This window comes from Ambystoma mexicanum, chromosome 2p (assembly GCF_040938575.1).
Source record: "Ambystoma mexicanum isolate Mex_15411 chromosome 2p, UKY_AmexF1_1, whole genome shotgun sequence".
NCBI classification, from domain to species: domain Eukaryota; kingdom Metazoa; phylum Chordata; class Amphibia; order Caudata; family Ambystomatidae; genus Ambystoma; species Ambystoma mexicanum.
Window position 1 is genome coordinate 90,379,753 of NC_090923.1, and position 22,391 is coordinate 90,402,143.

Sequence of the window (22,391 nt, forward strand, 5' to 3'; positions counted from 1 at the left end):
TAAATTCTGCTCAAAGTCTGTAACTTGCTAACATATGTATTATTATTTGTATCTTAATCAATAAAAAATATTAAAATAAAAAAAATACCAATGTATATTGTTCATGCAAGCATTCATCCAAGCAGGCACAATCATAGAGTCCCAGGATAGAGGAATTAGTCCCAGGATAGAGGAACACATTTTCCTTAATATATACATGTATTAACTTATATAAATAAATAAAATGCATAAGTAGATTCATATAACAACATATATACATGTATTATACAAATGTCTTTAGGTTCACCCATTGGTCTGGGTGAAGTGATTTTAAACAAACTTCAATCTCCCGAATTGTAGCGAGTTTGGGTTGGTTGACCTTCTTCTTGTATCCTCAAGATCGAGGTAAAAAGGTTTGAGCTGGTCCGACAATTGAGTGTGGTGAGGACAAAGATGGAGAGTCTGTTGTAGACAAAATGTAACTCTTGTAAAATGCTCTGTTACTTCCCATAGATAGGACAATGCTCAATAAATATCCTAATAATAACAATAATAATTACTCTTTAAAATAGCCATAGCTTTTAGATCATAACTCTGGGTAATACTGCTTGCACGTTATCATTTTTGAAGATTGATAAATTGTTTTCGTTTGTGGGGACTCATGATCTTTGTTCAAACTGTTTTTACAAGTACTTTTGTATTCATTATCCTTTTTATGATGTTTTTTAATTACTATTTTTGTGGATTTGTACTTCTGAATATGTTTTTAAAAAAATCTCTTATTAATTAAACCACTACACCATGACAGCATAGCAAAACACAACTGGTCATACCAATAGTATTTGAATTGGTTTCAAAATACATACGAAGTCCAAAGAGATCCATAGATGAGAGAGAAGTAAGCCCGTAAGCAGGGCATACAGTCCACGGAGCTCGTGACGAGCAATGTACACAGACGTTGTGTAGGCAATCACCACCCCAACTTCAGGGTAAACGTTCATTTTCACCACTCCCGTGGCTATGCCTGGGAGTCCTCTTAATCAGGTAATTATGATAACGGCCACAAAAGTCATTAGGTCTTGACAAAGAAGGTGTTGAGTTTCTATAAATGTCCTCCATATCCGAGCAGTACGAAATATCACTAAGCCAAAGCCCTTTCCCCATGTTCCGGTGATACATTGTAAGACCGGCAAGTCTTCTGCCAGGATTTGGGTTGTTTGTTACGGTCAAACAACCCATACATTAGGAATACACCCTCTAACCCCCCACTTACCTAATTGCGGCACACCTCCTTGGGTGGTGCCGCTGACTGCCCTGACTCCCTGTGACACCGGTTCTATGCTTGGGAACCAGAGCCGCAGGGTCCTTTCCTTTTCTTAAAAAACATTTTTTAATTGATTTACGCAGGGGACACCCCTGCAGCCCCCTTTCCCCTTTATAGCGAAGAGGAGGAGCTGTGACACCGCCCCAACGCCCGTTCCCCTTGCTTGCTGTAATGGGTTCGAATGGCATATTTGATCAGATTTTTGGTCGTATGAACATTTTGTACAGCCTAAATGTCACAAGTCTCTCCCCTTCTCACCTGTTTTTCCTGCTTGCTTGCGACCTTCTTTTGTGACTTCTTTCGCACGGTCCGGGATTTGTATAAGCCCGTGCGTGGGTCTTCGGATTCCAGCGCGCTTCGTTCAGATTGTCAAAGACGGAACCAGGAAGGAACAATGTCCGCACGCGGAGGCACGGAAGCCGTGACTCGAGCACGGCCGTAAATCCAGGAAAGTTCGGTAAGGTTTGAGGGATGAAAGGAAAGGAGGAGGAATCAAGGAACAGGGATACAGAAATCAGGAAATTAGCCCAGAGCGAACTCCGGCAGCACACGTCCAGCTACGGCGAGCAGTAGTGTTGAGACGCGCAGCGCCGCAGGGGTGTGTCTGTTTAGTAGTGCGCTGAGTGTGGTGTGCAAAGGCTGGCAAGCTGTGTTTCGTATTCGACGGCCATGTTGGGAGGGTTACTGCATTCAGTGCTCTATGGGTCAGGGACCACGAGGTCCAGAAGGGACGCAGGCGACAGTTCATGACACTAAATTCGGTCAAATATGCCATTCGGTCTTTTAATTTCGGTCTTTTGGGGTATTTCCCTTCTGCCATACACCGGGATGGCTTTCATGTAGCCCAAGAGAGGAGTCACTGGCGAGGTTTCCTTTTGTTTACCAAAAGTTCCATTAATAACTTCAAACACTTGAACCCAGAACTCACCAATCTCCACACGTGTCGGAATCTACAGCACAACTTTCACAAACTGGGGTAGTATTGATGTACTTGAGCAGGGGTGTAGTATATCTGGTGCAAACATTTCATATTTGGTGTGTACACAACTATACTTCCAGACCTGTTCCGAGATTGGATGTTGGGATGAACATTTCCATTAACTCTCGGATACCACGTACCACCTCAATTGACTTAGCATAGATTCTGGAAGTTAACCTACCTGCCCCTCCCGCACATATGACTTCATGGTGCAGCTCTGATGTATGTGGATGTGTCGGAAATTAATCAAATATTTCCATAAACAAGTTCTGTATCCTAAGATACATACAAGTGTCCAAAGCCTTTTTACCATCCAGGCCCTTGAATCTGTACAACGTCATGAATTGATTCAGAGATCAGCCAACCTGCCCAATCCCAATGTTTGCATGCATTGTATATTTGTTTTTGCATTTTATTAAGTTAAGTTGGGTTCCTGGCCAAGCACGACACTGACACTAGTGTAGGAACAGGAAACATCTTTATGGAGTTCCAGCTCCAATACAGGGTACAGGACTACATTTAGACCAGATTAGGTAAGTTACTAGGACAGACATCCACCAGCATCCTCTCTCAATCAACCCATCTTCTCAACTGCACATTCACAGAGTCTTCCAGAAGATAACATTCTCACACACAGCATTCCATGTCAGTCACTCCTAGCATTCCATGAAAACAGGGCAGGGTGCAGGGAAAGACAAGACACAACAGGCCTCACATACGAATAAAAACAGTACACAAATGTATGCATACTTATGTACAAACCAAAAAGAGAAAGGTTAAGACCAAGAGGTTAGCAGATGATTTTTGAGGTACATGCTAAACGGAGAGTAGGAAGTAATAGATTGAATATGAAGTGGTAAAGCATTTAAGAGCTTGGGAGCAAGAAAACGACAGAATGAATGGAATCGAGAACAGCAAGAAGAAACTAGGCTGGGAGTAAAGGGAACGAGAGGGGGTATACAAAGAAACCAGTGAGCAAAGGTAACCAGGGGCTAGCCCATGGACACATTTAAAAGTAAAACAAAGATAGCGAAACTGCAGACGGGATTCAAAAGATAGCCAATGAAGAGAATGAAGAGAAGAGGAAATGGAAGAGCGAGGGGGAATGCCGAAGAGATTGCGAACTGCCAAATTAAAGATGGAGCACAAGGGAGCAAGATGTGAAGCACAGAGACCAATAACAAGACAGGAACAATACTCAAGACGTGAGAAGACTACAGTGGTGATACAAAGTTTAGTGGTATGGAAAGCGAGGAAGGGACAAGCTTTCCGAATGTTAAAGAGCTGAAAACGATAGGACCGAAACGTGTTTGGGATATGTGATGTAAAGAAGAGTGAAGAATCAAAGAGAATGCAGGGTTATGGGGAGAAGATGAGAAGGAAAGGGAAACAGGCAGAACATTAATAGAAGGTTGAGGAATTGGAGAAGGAACAGTAGAAGCAGGGAAAAAGGGATGTTCTGTCTTAGAAGCATTGAGGAGTAAAAGGCACAAGTGCACCCAGGCTTGAATTGAGAGAATATAACCAGATATAGAAGTGTGAAGGGTGTCTCAGAAAGAAGAAAAGGAAATATAGAGTTGGGTGTCATCTGCATAAAAGTGTGATGACATCCCAAAAGAGGAGATGGTAGAAGACAGAGGAGATGTGTAGCGTGAGAAAAGAAGAGGACACAGGACTGAGGGGGACACCATGAGCAAGAGGAAAGGAAGTGGATTTATAGCCACCCTAAGCAACAGAAAATGACCTGTCAGGCAGATAGGATCTGAACCAAAACCAAGCAGTACAAGAGAATCCAAGAGACTGAAGAGTGGAAAGTAGAGTCCAATGGTCGAAAGTATCAAAGGTCACTAAAAGATCAAACAGCATAAGGATAGGTGAACATTTAGAGCGCTTAGTAGATACGAGAGAGTTAGAGACAGAGAAGGGAGAGCCATTTCAGTAGAGTGAAATGGATGAAAAGCTGATTAAGTTGGAGGAAGAAGAGATTTGCGATCAAGATAAGCCGTGACTTGAGTATAAACCACACATTCCAAGATTTGCAAGAGGTAAGGAAGCAGAGAGATAGTATGGTAGCTAGAAAGTGTAGAGGCTTCTAGGGAGAGTTTTATTCAGAAGTGTGAGTATAACTGCAATCTTAAAGTCGGCGAAAAAAAATAGCAGAAGAAAAAGAAAGAGTAATTAGCAAGGTCAGATAAGGTAGTAAACAAGGGAATAGCATAGCAATAAGAGGAGATGGGATAGGATCAAGAGGAGAAGCAGTATGGTAAGTACACACAAGATAGGTAGCAGTCAGATATAGATCGAAATGAGGAGAGAGGGGGAGAGAGGACTGGAGAAGGAAGGTGTGCTGCTAGTAGTTGAAATGAGGAACAAAAGAGTGCAATCTTACAAATAAAGGTATTTGCAAAGTCAGAGGGAATAAGTGAAGAAGAAATAGAGGGGCAAGGAGAGGGAAGACAGAGAGAGTAACACTGAGTAGTTAAAAAAGACATTGAGGATGAAAAGAATTAGACACAGTGAGATTAGAAAAGTACAGTTATTTTAGCGGCAGTAAGAGCAGAGTTGTAGGTCATACGAATTGTGGAAAGTGAGGTCAGTGAGGGAACAGGTTTTTTTCCACAGACGCTCTCCGAGCCCCAGTGAGGAGCATAGGGAGCGGAGATCAATAGTCAGCCAAGGTTGAGGAGGCTTGGATGAGGGACTGAAAGGACCTGAAGGATGAAGCAAGTCCAAAGTGGAATGAAGAGCAGTATTAAGAGTAGAAAGTGCAGACAGAGTCAATAGGTAGGCTAGCAAAAGAAAGAGAGGAAATAAGGGAAGGTATGAAAACTGAAGTATCAAAGGTTTGAAGATTACTACGAAAGAAAGTTTGATTTGAGTTAATAGGGACATGAGATTTGGTGGGTAAGAAAAGAAAAGAAAGGAGAAAGTGATCAGAGGGAAAATAGGGACATGAAGAAACAGTAGAGGTAGACGGAACAGAAGAGAAAATTAAATGAAGAGAAGTACCAGAGGAGTGAGAATTGAAAGAGGTTATAAGAAGGCAAGGAAAGGGGAAGAAATGAGACTCATGGTAAGATTGCAAGGAGAAATAGAGTTGATGGACAAGGTAGCAGGAGTGAAAGCAATGTGTCGAAGTCTGTAAAGCAAGATGAAAGGGGACCAGGAAGTCGGCAACACATGTATATATATGCATGCCACCATATTCATCTCAGAGGGCTTATTTGCAATACTTTTAAGGCTAACGGTTCTGAGTAGTGCAGGCGGCGCTATTGCCTTTTCAATTTGCACACACACACAGTCAGGGTTAAGCAAATACCAATACGATAGGGAATTGTGCTTCAGCTGAAAGAGAGTAACCTTCGAAATCTGGTCGAACAACGCCCCGAAAAAGCAGGGCCGCCATCGTATACCATCACACTCTGACTTGCTTTCCGGCCCATAGAATTTCTGAGAGCATGCCCTTCAGGGCCTTAAAGAAAGCAAGAGGAAGGACTAGTAGAACATTCAGAAATAGACTGTGGAATCTAGGGACCAAGGACATCTTGATGAGCGAAACACTTCTGAACCAGGAGAGCGGACGTTTTCTCCACAGAAGAACAGAGTTTCTAGCCTTTTGCAATGCCTGCCCATAATTGTCTTGAAACAATACCTCAGGGCTCCTAGACAGCACCATCCTAAGATATCTGGTCTTTAAAGAGTGTCACTAGATTCCAAGCTTGCTTTTGAATTTGGTGAGGGGAAACTGTGGGATGTATCAACCCACTCATCCAAGCCCTGCAACATCACTGTGCATTGCTGGCAGAAGAAACATCATAATGGCCACTGGAAAGCATGCTGCTCGCCAGAAATCCACAGAAAATGCGCAGTGAAAACCTGAAAAATAGGCTGCCATCCACTTTTGCCTATCTTAGTGAGCACAGGAGACCACTGCCAAAAACCACCATTGGTCTACCCACAAAGTAGCCTGAAACCACTTGGAAATAGCAATGCTGATTGCCAAAAGAAACACAGAGCTGTTTGGGAATCCGTGTTCTTGATTGTCAAAAATGTGCTAAAATCATAGCTCACAAACCACCTAAAAAGATCCAACCTCTTTGTTGGGTGTTCCACATTACTCTACTGCAAGAATCCACACAAAAACAATGTCAGCAAAAATCATATGTTCTCAGAGCAAAATCCCCTATTTTAAAGATACTGGGCCTCATTACACGGTAGGCGGAGAACCATGGCGCTATTAGCACCATGGTTCATGCCGGTAAAATACCGGCACCGCCTTGGTGGAAAGGGGAATTACCCCCTTTCCAAGGTTGGCGGGGCGGTAATTCCCCCTTCCACCATTGCCCTTCCCCATTCCCATTTTTGCCCCATAGGGCATAATGGGAATGGGGAAGGCGCTAATTACGGCAACGCAAATTGCGGTACCGTAATTAGCTCCCTGGGCCCCTTTGCGGGTTGGTTTTTAACGCCTGCAAAAAGCAAGCGTTAAATTTCCCAACCCGCAAAGGGACCTCATAGTAAGGCGGTAATGTTTTATAAAATTGCTTATAACAAAGTGTACCAAGCTGCCAAAAATGTATAACTTTGAGACGGTTAAAATGAAAAATTCACTCACAATTTAAGACTAAGCTGGATGCCGTGTGATGTTCTGAGACCAAACCCCGGAATTATTAATATTGCAGCTGCAGTGTTTTTGCTATGAACATAAGAATTTACAGCAATATGCCCAGAAAGGATCTGCATGCATGTATCAAATTTGGTGCAGAATGAATATTGGGAAACCCACCAAAAGCACGAAATGTTGTCATTTCTGAACCCAAGCTCGTAGGAACATGGGACTTGAACAGAGACATGCCTTAATTAATCTGTGATGTGTATATGTATTATGAACAACTTGTGTATCTAGGAAATATGTTTTTTGGGGAACATTGATTTTCGAGGTAAAAGCAAAGGGGAGGGATTTCAGTTAAGCCATAAACACAGCATTACTCTGACTCATTCTGACATGCTGACCCTTTCTCCAGTCAGGGGACAGGGAATTCTCTAACCTATCAAATCCTTAGAGGGTTGGACATTGTAGAATCAGCCTACCCACCCCCTTTGGAAACACATAAATAGGGACTGCTGAGACCCAGAGGGGACACTCTTTCCACTCTTCAATCGATTTCTTGCAAAGCACTCTGCCAGAAGACTCCAGAATCCAGATAGATCCAGAGACCAGACTCTAGAAGCAAGCTCTAGAACCCTGAAGCAAAGGCCCAATCCCAAAAGCTGAACTCTTTTCAGCAGGCCTCAGAATCTTTTGCAAACCTGATTCTAACCCCTAACCTTCCAATGGGCATCTCAAAATCCAACAGCCTGGCTGAGCTGTTTTGCTTCTCACTAAGAACCCTGTGCTAGAACCAAGATCCAGACCCTGAGAGAGCAGTGCTGTATCCAGAACCCATCAGACCCAGACCAGAGGCCATGCTGTGAGCAGAACCCAGTGCCTGAGACCGTCCGGTGGCGAGTGATGCCAAACCCTTGACCAGATCTTTGACCAGGCGCATTCCATTCCAAAGCATAGGAGTGAGTATCTAGTCTAGAACTGTCTTTAACCAAGCTCTTAGTTTAAAGTAATCCTCTTCCATCCATTTCAACCTGTCCAGAACAGCATTATAGAATCTTGTGTACATCCTGTTGATTTCAAATCTGTAAGCACGATCTGTCATTTTGAAATCTTGACTTTCTTTCTGCAAAATCTACCTTCACAAATACCTCTGTAACTTTTGAACCACACGTCCTAGAACCTGTCATATTAAAGCTAAGATCCTAAGCTTTCCAGAAAACCCAAAACAACATTACAATTCATTATGGTTTTTCCGTAATCGCAATTTACGCACGTGGAAAAAATGCTGCGAATTGCAATTTAGCTCCATTTCACCACTTGTAAAAATAGCTGTTTCTTGTTTGCAACTACTGAGATTCGTTTTCCATTTGATAATCATTCATGAATAATTTCTAGTGTTGACCTGTACCAATCCAAAGTAACTCTCACTTATCCTGAATCACATTTAGTGAATTAAAATCATTTTGGCATATTTTCCCATTCATTGCAATCACATTCAAAAGTATTTCGCCTGTTTTAAAATCATACCTGTTTTCTCTAAGCTTGCTGTGGGGGAACTGGGATTGAACTGCATTATTGATTGTATTTCTGAAACCTGTGTGCCCTCATTTCCATCTCTTCATATTGCATAGTGGGGGAAGTGGGGGAAGTGAGTAGTCACGGGAAAAAGTGATCATATTATCTTTTGATTGAAATCATATCAAGTTATTTCTGTGTTGCATTCTTTCACCTCATTGCATTTCCTTGAATCACATAAAGTATTCTCCGATACAGTATCCTTCCTATTCCTACTCTTTACTGATTAAAGAGATTGTTGAGACTGTAATACTATCCATTGCTGATTACCGTTCATATTCATAAGTGTCCTATACCAATATTATTTTATTCATAAAAGTGTGATATATATATATTGTTTAATTCTTCAAATAAATCTTTTAATTTGCAAAACAAACCTACTTCTTGGCTCAGTGAGGTCATGGGGATTCAAAGAGAGGGGCGTTATATAAGGGTTCATCATCCAGATTTAAAGAACTTTGACATCAATATATAAATAAGGGCTTTCATTGGGCATCCCATACTGAGCATTGACTTAGTTGGAGTGCTTTATTGAAGTCACTTACAAAACAGAATAGATTGATCTGCATTTACAAGCCCAGAGTAAACTCCAAACATCTGGATATCATCCATCACTGGTTCAAAGTTTGATACTGGGATTCTTGACAAACAATGTCATGTCATCAGCAAAAGAGAAAAATAATTTGTGAGAGTATAGCTGTACCCCTCTGTGAATATGTCTCTCCCTCAATAAGGCAACCAGTGGTTCAATGGCAAGGGTAAACTATGAAGGGGTAAGGGGACACCCCTTTTTTGTGTCCTTGCCGACAAGCGGAAACCTGTTTGACAGCTGCCAATTTATAATCGTCTTTTCTTTGACAATGTTGGCTGATTGTAGAGCAGCCCAGTGGTGTCTACAGACTCTTTGGACTGGGGTGGCCCAAGTGGGGCACTGACATATGTAGGGGTGGCATGAAGTACGAGCGCACACACACACACACATAATGATCATAGTTTAGGATAATGGGGTGGCACATGGGGTGGCCAATCAGATTCCAGGGGTAGCACATGCCATCCCAGGCCACTCCCTGGACATGCCACTGGAGCAGACTGACGAGAGAGATAAGAAGGAGCCCACTCCCATCATCTGGAGAAACTCAGTTAGAATGCCATTCAACAGAATCAAAGGCCTTCTCCGCATCTAGGAGGGACACGACTAGCAGTGGGTCTGGGTTCAGCATATGGATCAGTCCAAAGAGCAGCCTCAGACCATAAGTGTGGCAGGAACTAATCCAGATTCGTCAAACAGCATGCATTTGGATGCGAACGGGGCAAGCCTATTAGCCAATATTTTAGTGGGAATGTTGCTATCTGTGTTAATGAGGGAAGTCGGCCTATATGCTGCACACTCCAGAGGGTCTTTGCTGGCATTAACTAGAAGTGTCATTCCTGCCTCTCTAATGCGTTCCGGTAAAACCCCCGCACTCGTGCACGTGGTTACAGGCATCGAGAATGTAAGGGGTACAGCGGCGTGTCCAGACTCTTTACACTGGGGTGACTCAATGGGGTACTGACTTATGCAGGGGTGGCATGAAGTATGAGTGCACAAACACATATGATGATCATAGTTTAGAATAATGGGGTGGCACCAGGAGTAGCCAATCAGATTCCAGAGGTAGCACGTGCCATCCCAGGCCACTCCCGGGACCTGCCACTGGAGCAGCCTGACGAGAGAGATAAGAAGGAGCCCACTCCCATCATCTGGAGAACCGTCAGTAAGAATGCCATTCAATAGAATCAGAGGCCTTCTCCGCATCTAGGAGGGACACGACTACCAGCAGGTCTGGGTTCAGCATCTGTATTAATGAGGGAAATTGGCCTTTATGCTGCACACTCCATAGGGTCCTTGTTAGCCTTAACAAGCAGCGGACACTCCTATGAAGGGGAAGGGCTAGCAGCATAAGCCTTACAAAAGTCAGCTGGTCTTAACCTAGTGATTTCCTGGAGGGTGCATATTTCCTGAGTTGTAATCATGCCATTCAAGGCTTCCCTCCCCTCATGGAAGAGCCAATAGAGGTCAGTCTGGTTTACATATTGCTCGACCTGCCATGATGATGTACCAAGTCCAGACATATACTGCTTGGTATAGTACTGAACAAAGACCTGCATAGTATCGGATACTAAGTGATCAAAAGTACCATTTGAGTTGAGTCCCGCACTGAATGATTAAAGGTTTTCAGCTTATTTATTTGTTTATTTATTTATTTATTTATTGTATTTGTAAAGCGCCTAAGCCCGAGCTTATCGTTACAGGTTAACCAAGCCAGCATCCTCCCCAGTCTCTGACCTTCTCTGTATTGCCTGGCAGACTCACTTTGGGCTGCTTCCCTAGGTAGTTGTAGTGTGGACTGGTTATCTGCCAGAGTTTTAGGGTCCTTAGCTACCCCTTCCAGATCTATGAGCCTACCCTGATGTGGGTCCAGCGTGGACCGACCAGTCTGCAGGACCCCGCTCCTTGGATATACAAGCCCCTCTAATAAAACACTTGAACGCTTCCGGTGGATGCAGTCCTAAAAAAATAAGTAATATCGTTTTAAATTAGTAATATCCTATTGTAGGGAGGACCTAAAAGCCACATCAAATAAGGCTTTTACGTTACATTTTCCAACACATTATTTTATTTATTTCATCGTTATTGTGTTTATTAAAACCTTTCACAATTCAATCTAAACTTCATCAATTTTAAATCAATGAACAGTCAGAGCATTTAAACTTTATCCATCTTGAAAGTAAAAGTACACATTATAAGAGGAATCGAAAACTCCATATTAAAATTCAATTCTGAAATGTCATCATGGTATCCTAACACCTGTAAGGTGACTGGTGCAGATTCATAATTATTATTATTATTTATTAATGTGATACAGTTTTGTACAAAATGTAAAAAACTTTACACATAATTACATTAAACAATTAAAATGTAGAAAAATATTTAATATACAATGATATATAAAACCATTATAAACATGATAAGGTTCACCACAAATCAATCGATCAGGGCAGAGAAAGATAAATAAATCAAATCCTTAATAGAACCTAATACAAGACATAAAGCCATCCTTATACTCCTGTCAGGGGTGTGGCTAGTTATCTTCCATATTAACGTTGTTCAACCAGTTGCTAAAGGTAAAATCCTTTGTACGTCTGGGTGGCCACCCTTGTGCTTGTTTTCAAATAAGTGATGGCCTCACGCCACACCTGAAAAAGTGCTAGGTGCAGTTTGGGGTTTAAGGTATTAACACACTGATTCCAAAAATCTGAATGTTCGACATATTCAATGTTATGAACGAACTCCTTCAGATATTTCCTGTACTTTGTTTTCAACCTACGACATTTCGTTAATACGTGACATGCCGTCTCCGGCTCAGTCGAAAGTTCACATATCCTACAATACCTTTCTGTAGCTGCCAAAACCATCGCTGAGCCTCGGGCCGCCAAAACAGGTAAATGATTGAAGTGTAAGAGTAGTATGAAACGCCTCAGTTGTTCCGACGGGCAAAGATTTAGGTATGGTTGTGGCTTCATATAGGTATAGAGTATAAACGTGATGAAACTATAACTTTTCAGGCTTCTGAGGTGGGTAAAATTACTCTGCCAATCCCACAAATTTAAGCGACTACGCATGCGGGTAATCAGATGTTCATTTTCCCTGCCCCACTCCGGGGACCAACTGATTTCTTCAATCAGAGTGTTGGTCTGGGTTTCTAGTTTTACCTGTCTACCCGCCATAGTGTCCTCTTTGATGGTCATGAGAAGCCTATTTGTAGGTTTGTTGTTAAGCCTGATGTAAAATTCCATCCTTTTCCTCAGAACCATAGCCTTGAGGGAGGAGATACCTAACTCTAGCCTAATCATGGCCATAGGGATGCATTGGGGGAGGCTGAGAACTTTTCTCCAAAACTTACCCTCCACGAGTTGTAGCCATCCTAGATTCATATTAATCAGGGACTCTAATCCGTACGTAAACATAGGAGCCAAGCATTGCATATATAACTGGCGTGCAGCCCAGATTGAGAAACCACACTGCTCACATGTAAATTTATATATTAATGCTGTAAGTTGGGCAGCTTTTGTTCTACGTTCCTGAATACACGTATAGTAATTTCCTTTATTGTCAAACTCCACACCTAGGTATTTGTACATGGAGGTGTATTCAATTTCAATCGGGCCCACCATCATACGAGGCCTGGCAACCCTTCCTGCAGTATATAATACCAGTTTGGGTTTGCTGTGATTAATGATAAGTTCATTGGATTCTGCATATCGCCATAACTGGTTTGTAGACCTTAGTATTCCACTAAAAGTGTGATCTAGTATCACCAGGTCATCCGCATAAGCCAGTATGGGACAATGGTAGGAGCCTATTTTTGGGGGCAGTTGTTAATCCCCAAAAAACATTTAGGCACGTCAGACACAAATAGGTTATATAGGGTGGGGGCTGTCACGCATCCCTGTTTTACCCCTCGCATCAGAGAGATGGGTTTAGTCGCCGCACCCTGATTATCCAGCCTAACTTGTACAGTATTGTTAGTGTGTAATAGCTCGAGGTAATATAGCAGAGGCTCAGGGCACCCCAGTTTCCTACATTTTTCCCATAAAAGGGAACGATTTACCGAATCAAAGGCAGCCCTGAAATCTACATAAAGTGCATATAGTGGTGGATTAGCGTGTACCAGGGCCTTATTCCTTAGTGCATTCATAATAAATAGATTATGTGAGGTGGAATAGCCAGCCCTGAAACCACATTGAAATTGGTCCAAGATACCTGCCCCCTCAGTCCATTTTTGTAGTTCATTGAGAATGAGAGCAGCAAACATCTTCCTGGAACAATCCAACATAGATAACAGCCGATAGTTCTCTGGTTCGGTCCTGCTACCTTTTTTGAAAACTGGTATGATGATGGCCGCCTGCCAAGATGTTGGAATACGACCCTCATACATAATTTTGTCAAACAAAATTTTAAGTAGATTGGCCCAGAAGGAAGGGTTGTTTCTCATCACCACATTCGAGAGGCCATTAGGTCCTGGGGCTCGTGAGGTGTTTAGTTCCTTAATTCTACATTGTAGGTCTTCAATAGAGATGTGAAAGGGGGGGAAAGGGGGTTTTGAAAAAGTGGGAGAGTAGATCTTATTGCTGATCCCCACGTTTCGCTTTTCCAGATGGGAAATCCATTTATCACAGCTAATAGGATTCACCATATTAATGGTCTTCTTCCCTTTCACCTCCCCTAATATGGACCAAATTTTGCGAGAGTTCTTATTACATAAAGATCTAACCGTGAGCTGCCATCTCTCCAATTTCCTATGTCTTTTATGTATTTTTAGCCATTTTTGATAAGCAGCCTTCAGCTTTCTTATTTTGATGGCTTTGACATCTGTAGGGTGTAGGCCCTTTCTGATAGCACGAATATCACCTCTGAGCTTACGTTTCCTGTCTCTGATAGTACGGTCATAGATTGCCTCTTGCGGCACCTTTCCTACCATCGACCGCATTTTGCAGGAACCGTGCAAACCAGAGAAATTGCTAATCCATCCTTCTATTTGTTCAAGTGACATCTGCGTGAATAGCTTAAACTGTTCGAACCCCCAATCACCCGATGCCTTAGATGCCTTCAGCACATTTTTTGCCAACCAGGATATGCGATTTAAAGAGTGGTTAATTGTAAGCTCGCCTAAGTTGACCATTGCCTCCCTCGGAGAGCAAGACCCCATATTTAATATCAGGGGATCGTGATCACTCCATTCACATTGCCTCACCACCATATCATCAACAATAGTTGCAATCTCAGCACTTGTAAAGATATAATCGAGGGTGCTCCCACTTCTCCCATTCTTCCAAGTGAATTTTGCAAGTCTATCACTTCTTGTTCTGCCATTGATTATTTCAAGGTCCCAGCAGTCGAAGAAGCCCCTCCAGCATTCCCCCTCATTATCGGTGTGTACCTGTTTCCAGAGGCTGTTACTGGCTAGATTCCGGTTATTGGTAGTGCCCCCCCCACAATTTATCCGGCAATTTAAATCCCCAGCAACAATGACAAAATATTTATCATTTGTTAACCTCCAATTACTCAGAAGATCATGTAAGGCATCTTGTATGTGGTCTCTATGCTTTGCCCCCGGGGGGTTATATATGTTTATTAACAGTATTTCTTCCCAGGCATCTTTTATTCTAAGGGACATGGCTGCAACACATATATGACTGCTCTGAACTGGAATCATTTTACTTTTAATTTTATTTGACACACCAATAGCTAAACCCTCATAGGGGCGCCCCCTTGTTCCTTTCTTAGCCAGGGGGTGATAGATAGAGTAACCATCCATGGCCGTAGGCTGCAACAGCCAAGACTCTTGTAACAAAATAATAGGGTGGCTGTTAATGAGTGCCAGTGATCCCTTATCAGTAAGAAAATGTTGGTGACCCGTGAGTATTCCATCTTAGTAAGGAGTAATCTCATGGTTGTTGTAGGACCATTGGTAGTGAGTCAGCCAACCATTTCAAAGTGTTTTGTATGTCCGTCATCTGAACTTTCTTCCCCAATGGTTGGGCAGGTCTGCCGCCCTTATCCTTGGATGGAACATGATCGCCTCTTGGGAGGTGGGGGTCTTCCTTCTCTTTACTGGCATCCACCTCTATCCCAACCCGCATAAGGCTTTTTTTGTGAGTTCGAATCAGTTTGGCCGATGCCATGACACAACAATGGAGGGCTGTAACATTAGGGTTACATACTGTGAGTGGTTCCACAAAAGAAAAATCTTCAGAGCGTATAACACGTAACTGTGGGATCAGATGTAGTTTTGTCAAGACCACAGATCTTGTCAGCCACTTGTCCCTTTTCTTCTGATGTAAGTTTTTAATAATGCAGATTTTCCTTGCATTGGGGTCGTCAATATCCGTGACCTCCATGGAATCATGCTGTTCATCTTCCTCGATTCTCACGTTCCCAGATAGGTTAGAGCATTTTGAAGAATCATCAGTCGAATTAGTTGAGAGATCAGATTCTGGATCTTCCAGGATCGTGCTGGTAACTTCCTGTGGTATGTCCGGAATAATCCAGCTCGTTAAGGTTCCTGCACCCTTTTTCGCACGCTTCTTTGTTTTCCGGCCCCTTTTTTTTGCTTTTTTGGATCGAGCAACAGGAGCATTAGTGGCTGGTAAGGGGGAGGCTATCTCAACCACCACATTTTTTTGCGGCCTCTCGTCTTAGTTGTCGATGTTGTTTTTTAGTTAAAGGTGCTTTTACAGCGATTTCCTTAGGTTCCACCAAGTTATCCGCTTCACGCGGGGCCACTTGGTCCCAGTCCCCCTTCAGTGTCGGCAATATTTGCGGTATTTGATCCATATTTTCAATAGGGTTAGGGAGCCCTAGCTGGATTATAGAATTGGTATGGATCCTTCCACACAGCTTTAATATGATTTTCAGGGAAAATTGGACAGAAGCCATTGAAGCTTGTAATTCAGCGATTGCTGCATTATTTAAACTCACTGTGACATTGCTCGGTCCTCTATCGGTATGCTCCAATTCTTCAGTGTCAATATAAAGATTTGGGGAAGCCGATAATCGCCCTGCAGTTGGTACTACGGGTGAAATGGGGGTAGGGTGGATGGAATGGATGCCAGACAGGTTTGAGGTAGAATTGCCTGTTTGTTTAAGGCTAAGTGGGACCAAGGATCTCTGTTGATCATTTCGAGCCTCTTTCAAGACGTGTGCTTCTACCACTATTGGGGTATCCTTTCGAGGGGTAAGAGGTTTGTTGAAAGAGGCCATTGATTTTTGGATTGACAGACACAGGTCGAGAAGTGAGTTATTATCAATGTCATTAAAATTAGTAGAATCAACAGCCTCACTGTTGTTATGTGGGGATGGGGGTGCTGAATTGCAATCATCACTTGTCGATTTGTCAGTAAAAGAAGTTACTTTGGTGCTATTTTTCCCAAACATAGCCGGGATCGTGCCTTTCTCTGGAGCACCATCTGCTCCATTTTGTTTGTCCTTCTTAGAACTTTTAGATGGAAGTGTATCCGTTTTCCCAGCGTTGCCTTTACGCAAATCGTACCGGGCTATGACAGGCTTTTGTTTAGCCATTTTGCTACATTTGCCCTTTATCAGTACTATTCCTCACTGTAAGCAGTCAAATATGAAGTGGTAGTGTATTATACACTATTGTGCTCTCTCACCTGTGTAAAGACAGCACCCACTCAATGCTCTGTGAGGCTCCCGTGGAACACAGGAGTATCCGGGGGTTCAAAGAGGAAGGCCTCTGCAGTCTCCCAACCGGTATTTCGCACCTCCAGCGCCTAACAGTCGCGTAACAGTCGTCGGCCTTTACCCCTACCGTGCTTAACGCCGCGAGGGTGTTCCACTCTGGCCTTTGTAGTTGGAAAGGTCACGTGATGAATCACGTGTGTCGGGCTGGCCACGCCTCCTCCAGGAAGCACACGGCCACCAGCAAGAGCCCCTTGTCGGCTCGCAATGCTGGGATTTCCACGAATAAAATGAACGTTCACTGCTGAAAAGAAATTCAAAATATCTGCACTAATGTATCCATCATGTTTTACATAAAAACATTGAAAAACAAGTTTGTTTTCAATTCATAATGCATCCGTCATGCTTTACATGAAGATATTTTGAAAAACTATGTTTTCAACACATGATTAGAATTCAGATTGCTACCTAGCTGGTGGTCAATCACGGGGTGGTCAGTAATTAAATGGGCCCCTACAACGCCAGTCCCTGACATAAAGCTCATACATTAGTACAGCTTTATAACATCGGAGGGAAAATATGTCGTTGGGTCAAAGTTAAGGAGAATAAAATCCCTACCAAGGGGTGCTGAGTGGGTAGAGACCGGGGTTAGGTGAGGCAAGGGAGGGCATGGTGACTGTCCCATCCGAAAAGGTCAGAGGTTAAAGTGAATCTGTACTGACACAGAGAAATATATGTTATTGCTGCACTGTAACAGGGTAGAGGGCGGTGGAGGGTGGGGGGGGAGGCTTACGGGAAATGAGGGTTCGGTTGGACACTGAAAAGGACCGATTTTAGAGAATATTAGCATGGAATGAGAGTTAATAATACATTATTAGAACAAGAGTAAAATTTGTCTGAATATGACAGTTGTCAACTGTTTCGCTTCCATGCTAGTTTGTACCATTAGATGGCGGTCTGCAGGCGTAGTTGGTATATGGCATGCTGACGGTATCCAGCAAGTTGAACAGGGGGTGCGTATATACATTAAACAGAGTTGGCAAGAGGCAGGCGCCTTTTGGGACTCCACATGAGAGAGATTCTGGGAGAGCCTGGAAGCCACCCATGGCAAATCTAGCCCTTCTGGGGCCAAGAAACAAAGCATACCAGGCAGTAGTGGATTCAGAGAAATTGAGCAGTTTAACCAGCCTCTTTAAAAGCAAAGTATGTTCAACCAAAAGATGGCGGATATTTGTCCTGTTCTTGCGCTTGGTTGTAGACTTATTTGAGAGATTTTGGTGCAGCTCAGTGTTAGGCAGAAGGCGATCCACAGATTGATGGATCATCTCACGACTGGAGTTATGTGTGTGTCGCTTGAATTTATAGTAACCCAGATTCCAAGAAGATTACGATTAGAAAGATAACGGAAAATCTTATTGCGGTAAACTTGTACACCTGCGTCTAAAGCATTGAGTATAATGGTAATATTTCAACCCCATGACTGCCTTGCAATTGAAAGAAGAGTCACCTTTATAAAATCATGCTTTTGCTTATGAACGTCAACAATATTTATTTATTTTGAGATCAAACTGTGTTTAGAAATGTGCTAAACATGAACATAAATCAAAACATTTCAACATATTCACTAAAGATTTTTTTTATTACTAGCCACTTTTTTGCATGTACACACATTAATAGTGTAAATCGTTTTTCACTTGTAGGACTTGTCCTGCAGTACTTAAACTAAAAAACAAAGTAGAATTAAGTGAGTGTGAGTCAGGGCTGGTCTTTAGAAGACAATGCAATGTGCAATGAGTGTGCAATAGTAAGCCTTAGAAGCACATACAGGCGCACAGGATACCCTCAGTAAAATGAAACACTTTCCCCAAATATTCCAGGATTGGAATTCATGATATAAACCTATACCCCTCCTACAATATTTGGGGAAAGTGTTTTAGGGGTCTGGAAATAGACCTTTTTGCAAGCAACATTATCACATGGAACACTTTTCTTTGTTTGTACGGCTCGTATCCTTTCCCACCAAATGTTACAGAAACATATCTGCTTGCATTGTTGATGCATTATTTACCACTGATCCTGCCTTTTCCTAACCCTGCATGTGTCATGAAATGGAACTGCTTTTATTGGGTGAGATGCGACGAATAAATAACGGCTCACCTCCTCGAGAGGCGTGATGGACGCGATCTCTCCGCCGTAGTAAGGGTTATGGTCTAAGTGCAGGACCTTCTTCCCGTTCACCGACATGAGTCCCGAGAGCACACATTCCTGGGAACATCACACAAAAAGAACATTCAATATTTTTACCATCGAGTCATAAAATCACATGGAATGAACATCATTGAATCTGGGTGAAAGAAGTAGACGAATCAAAATCTTCAACAAAGTCTTCTGGACTCCGTAAAAACTGTTTGCATGAGGGTTGATTCAATCGGAGGCCTGTTGGAGGTGTAAACATAATGTGGGTACTTTTGAGCACATGATCTGGGAATGCAACAGCTTCTGGCCCTATTGGAGAGAGGGTACATCAAGAACAAACAAGGTTCTGTTGCTAGATGAAGACTATGATTACACAAGTATTATTCTTGGGGAGGAGGATCTGGTAGAGGATCTCTCTGTCCCACAACGCTCTTGGTTTTTCACGGCTTCGAATTCTGTAAAAAAGAAACTATTCTAAGGAAATGGAAAAGTGAGGAAACACCAGATGTGTCATAAAGGATGCTGGACTTGCAAAAAGTGTTGAGGATGCAGAGACTTATCCATTACAGAGACAAGAAAAGAAGTTTGCATGACAAATATGGCAAAGGTTTTTAGAGTTGTGAATTAGTAGTCTAAATACAATGTTGATGTGTGATCTATTTCGACGATTTGCCAACGTTACATGGCCTAACTGTGAAGAAATGGGTACTAGGATACGATAGTTGTTGCAGTCGAGGAAATGACTGGAGTCAAAGGCCACGGTGGCGAAGCTATATTGGGCTTTGGAGGAACACTTGAAGAACTACCCTCTAATGCTCTCAGGGGCCCTGAGAATCACCCAGAAATGGAAGTTGAAAGACCCTCCAAAGGAACATGAATGGATCAGCAAAATATGGCAATTGGCATCCATGGAATGGGTAACCTACTCCATACAGGGGAACCATCAGGGCTTTGTGGTGGACTGGGACCTAGTGATGAAGTTCTTCTTTTTTTAAACTTTATTTATTGATGGTCATGTCACTTACAAACAGTTCAATGCAAATACGATAGGATGATATAACTTCGATGATACAGCACATCTAGGTTTAAACAATCATGGTGATGTTACAGAAGAAAAGTCGTCATCAGATATCATATCACATAAATACATTCTGAAAGGGGCCCAAATGTCTTTAGGTCGATTTGTTGCGGCCATTGTTAACACAAATTGTTCCTCATATTCCTTCCCAAAAGTCAGTTTGCGAAGAAAATTATCAATCCGAGGTCGATGTGAGGCTTTCCAACATTGTAATATACATTTTCTCACCACTTTACCAATGTCCCCGAACAGGTACTTCTGAGGGGTAAAGCAGATCGGGATCTGCGTTATTGCACCAATGACCTCAGCCACTAAGGGGCATACCCAGTACATATGAAAAGAGTTAGCACATGGGTTTCCACATTTATGGCACTTTCCAGAGCAGTTTTTGGTGAACTTGGCCATTTTAAGTTGAGTATAGTGCAGTTGATTAAGGATCTTGAATTGGATTAAGCAAAGACTAGCGTTCAACGACACAGATTTAGACAATTGGCAGTATTTATACAATATTTCTTCGCTGATTGTGCTCCTCATGTCTGCTTCCCAGGTTGTCTTACTGGTGTTCAGGGTTGGGGAGTGTGTCTGTATTAGGGTGTAAAGTTTAGATACACCCATCCCTGTTCCAGACACTGAGGACACCACTCGCACACACTCATGGGAAGGCGTTTCATCTGGGAACAATGGCCCTCATTCGATAATATTGAAGTGATTTTAGCAAGCCTCCACCCAAAGTGCCAACAAAGTCCTCTAGGGTCACAAATGTGCCGTCGGGATACATGTTACGCATCTTCAACCGTTTGTCCGGGTCCCATGTTTTCTGAAGGGCTTCGTCAAATGTGGGGGAAATGCTGGGGAAATTCCATAGCGGGGCTTCAGAGTTATAGGGTGTCTCTATTGGGAGCCTTTTGAAGATGATGGACCAGGCATGGACAGTGTGTCAAGGATGGCACTCTGTCAAGAGTGGCACAGGGCACCCAGGTAGGTTTTGGGGGGCTGTGCTGATGTAAGGTGACAGATAAGCACACACAGCAGGAAGCTCAACAGAAAAGAGGAATAGTTAATAGTAGCTGTGAACAAAAAGGGGCAGGGAATACAAAGTTACAAACAAACTGGATTCCCTCTTGGGGTGTATGTAGAAATGTGAAAGTGTTCCACGGACCTGTAGAAACTCCAGCCTTCTGCACAGATTGCTATTACAGGGGCCCACTCTGTATGCTCATGGCTGGGAACAACAGCAGTGGGTGTCTGTACCTGAACCCTAAGGCACGAACAAGGTAACAGTACTTCACAAAACTGAAGCCTGTACGGGTCCAGCAGGAACCAAACAATGACATGAAGTACAACACTGAAAACGTGACAAGGGAAGGGGCAGAGGTTGCCTGCCGGAAACCAACAGTCACACTCTGTTCAAAGGATTTACATAATACACAAGTGAAGACAAGAACAGAAATATCCAGGGAAAAGGAAGTCAAAGAGAACAAGTTCAGAACAGAATCCGGAAGAAAGGAAGGGCAGAAACCTAGTATCTAACTGTAGGGAAAGGAGACTGGAAACTGTACACGGAATAGTAGAACAGTAACTCAGGGCTGGAAAGACAAGAGAAAGCTAGCAGAAGGAAATGAAGGAAACAGTATAACTGAAATGAATAACCTAAGGGGAGGACAGAAGACTCAAGGAAGAGAAGGACACGGGTCAGGAACAGGGGTTGCAAACAAGGAAGAGAGCAAGGGAGCAGTAACCAGGAAACAGGGGGCTGCAAACAAGGAAGCAGGGCTGGAGTAACGGATGGCACAAGGTGCAGGAAAACTGTTCTGGACTGCAGAAGACTGTAGTAGGCTGCAAGGCAGGGAGTCCAGAGGAGCAGGACCTAGAGCTGTAGTAGGCTGCGGACAGAGAGCCCAGAGGAGCAGGGCAGCAAGGAGCAAGCCCAGAGGAGCAGGGCAGCGAGGCAGGGAGCACAGAGGACCAGGGCTGAAGGCAGAGGAGTGTAGCAGGCTGCAAGGCAGGGAGCCCAGAGGAGCAGGGCAGCAAGGCACTGGATAAGAAGCAGGATAATATGGCAACAGGAACAGCATACAAATCGTGGCTCAAGGCAAAAAGGGGCTGGGAGAACTCCTAATGCAAGAGACTGTGCTCCTGCAGGCAGCTGCTTCAATACAGCTCTGCCCTGTACTGAGGCAGGCTAATTGGCAGCACCTGGAGAAACACACCTGAAGGTAATCTGCCTCCTCCCTCTCTGGTCCTGAGAAGGTGGAAGCAGCACTGATCGCTAGGGTTTATGGGGATTGTGGTTCCAATACTGATGAATGGGAATAGCCAGGAAATGATAACTGTAGCAAGGTGCATTATGGTAAATGTAGTTAGATGAATTAAATAAGAAAGTACCAAATTCGTGCAAATGGAAATTAA

General features: G+C 43.1%; 1 protein-coding gene across 2 annotated transcripts in view; it reads right to left on the minus strand.

Moving 5' to 3' along the window:
- LOC138566244 (rab GDP dissociation inhibitor alpha-like) overlaps positions 1–22,391 on the minus strand; it is a 398,413-nt gene that overhangs the window by 147,738 nt on the left and 228,284 nt on the right. For both annotated transcript variants that reach the window (XM_069643321.1, XM_069643322.1), the window contains exon 2: positions 18,866–18,973. In XM_069643321.1, the coding sequence (XP_069499422.1) occupies positions 18,866–18,973 (108 nt within the window). The remainder of the gene's footprint in view (positions 1–18,865; positions 18,974–22,391) is intronic.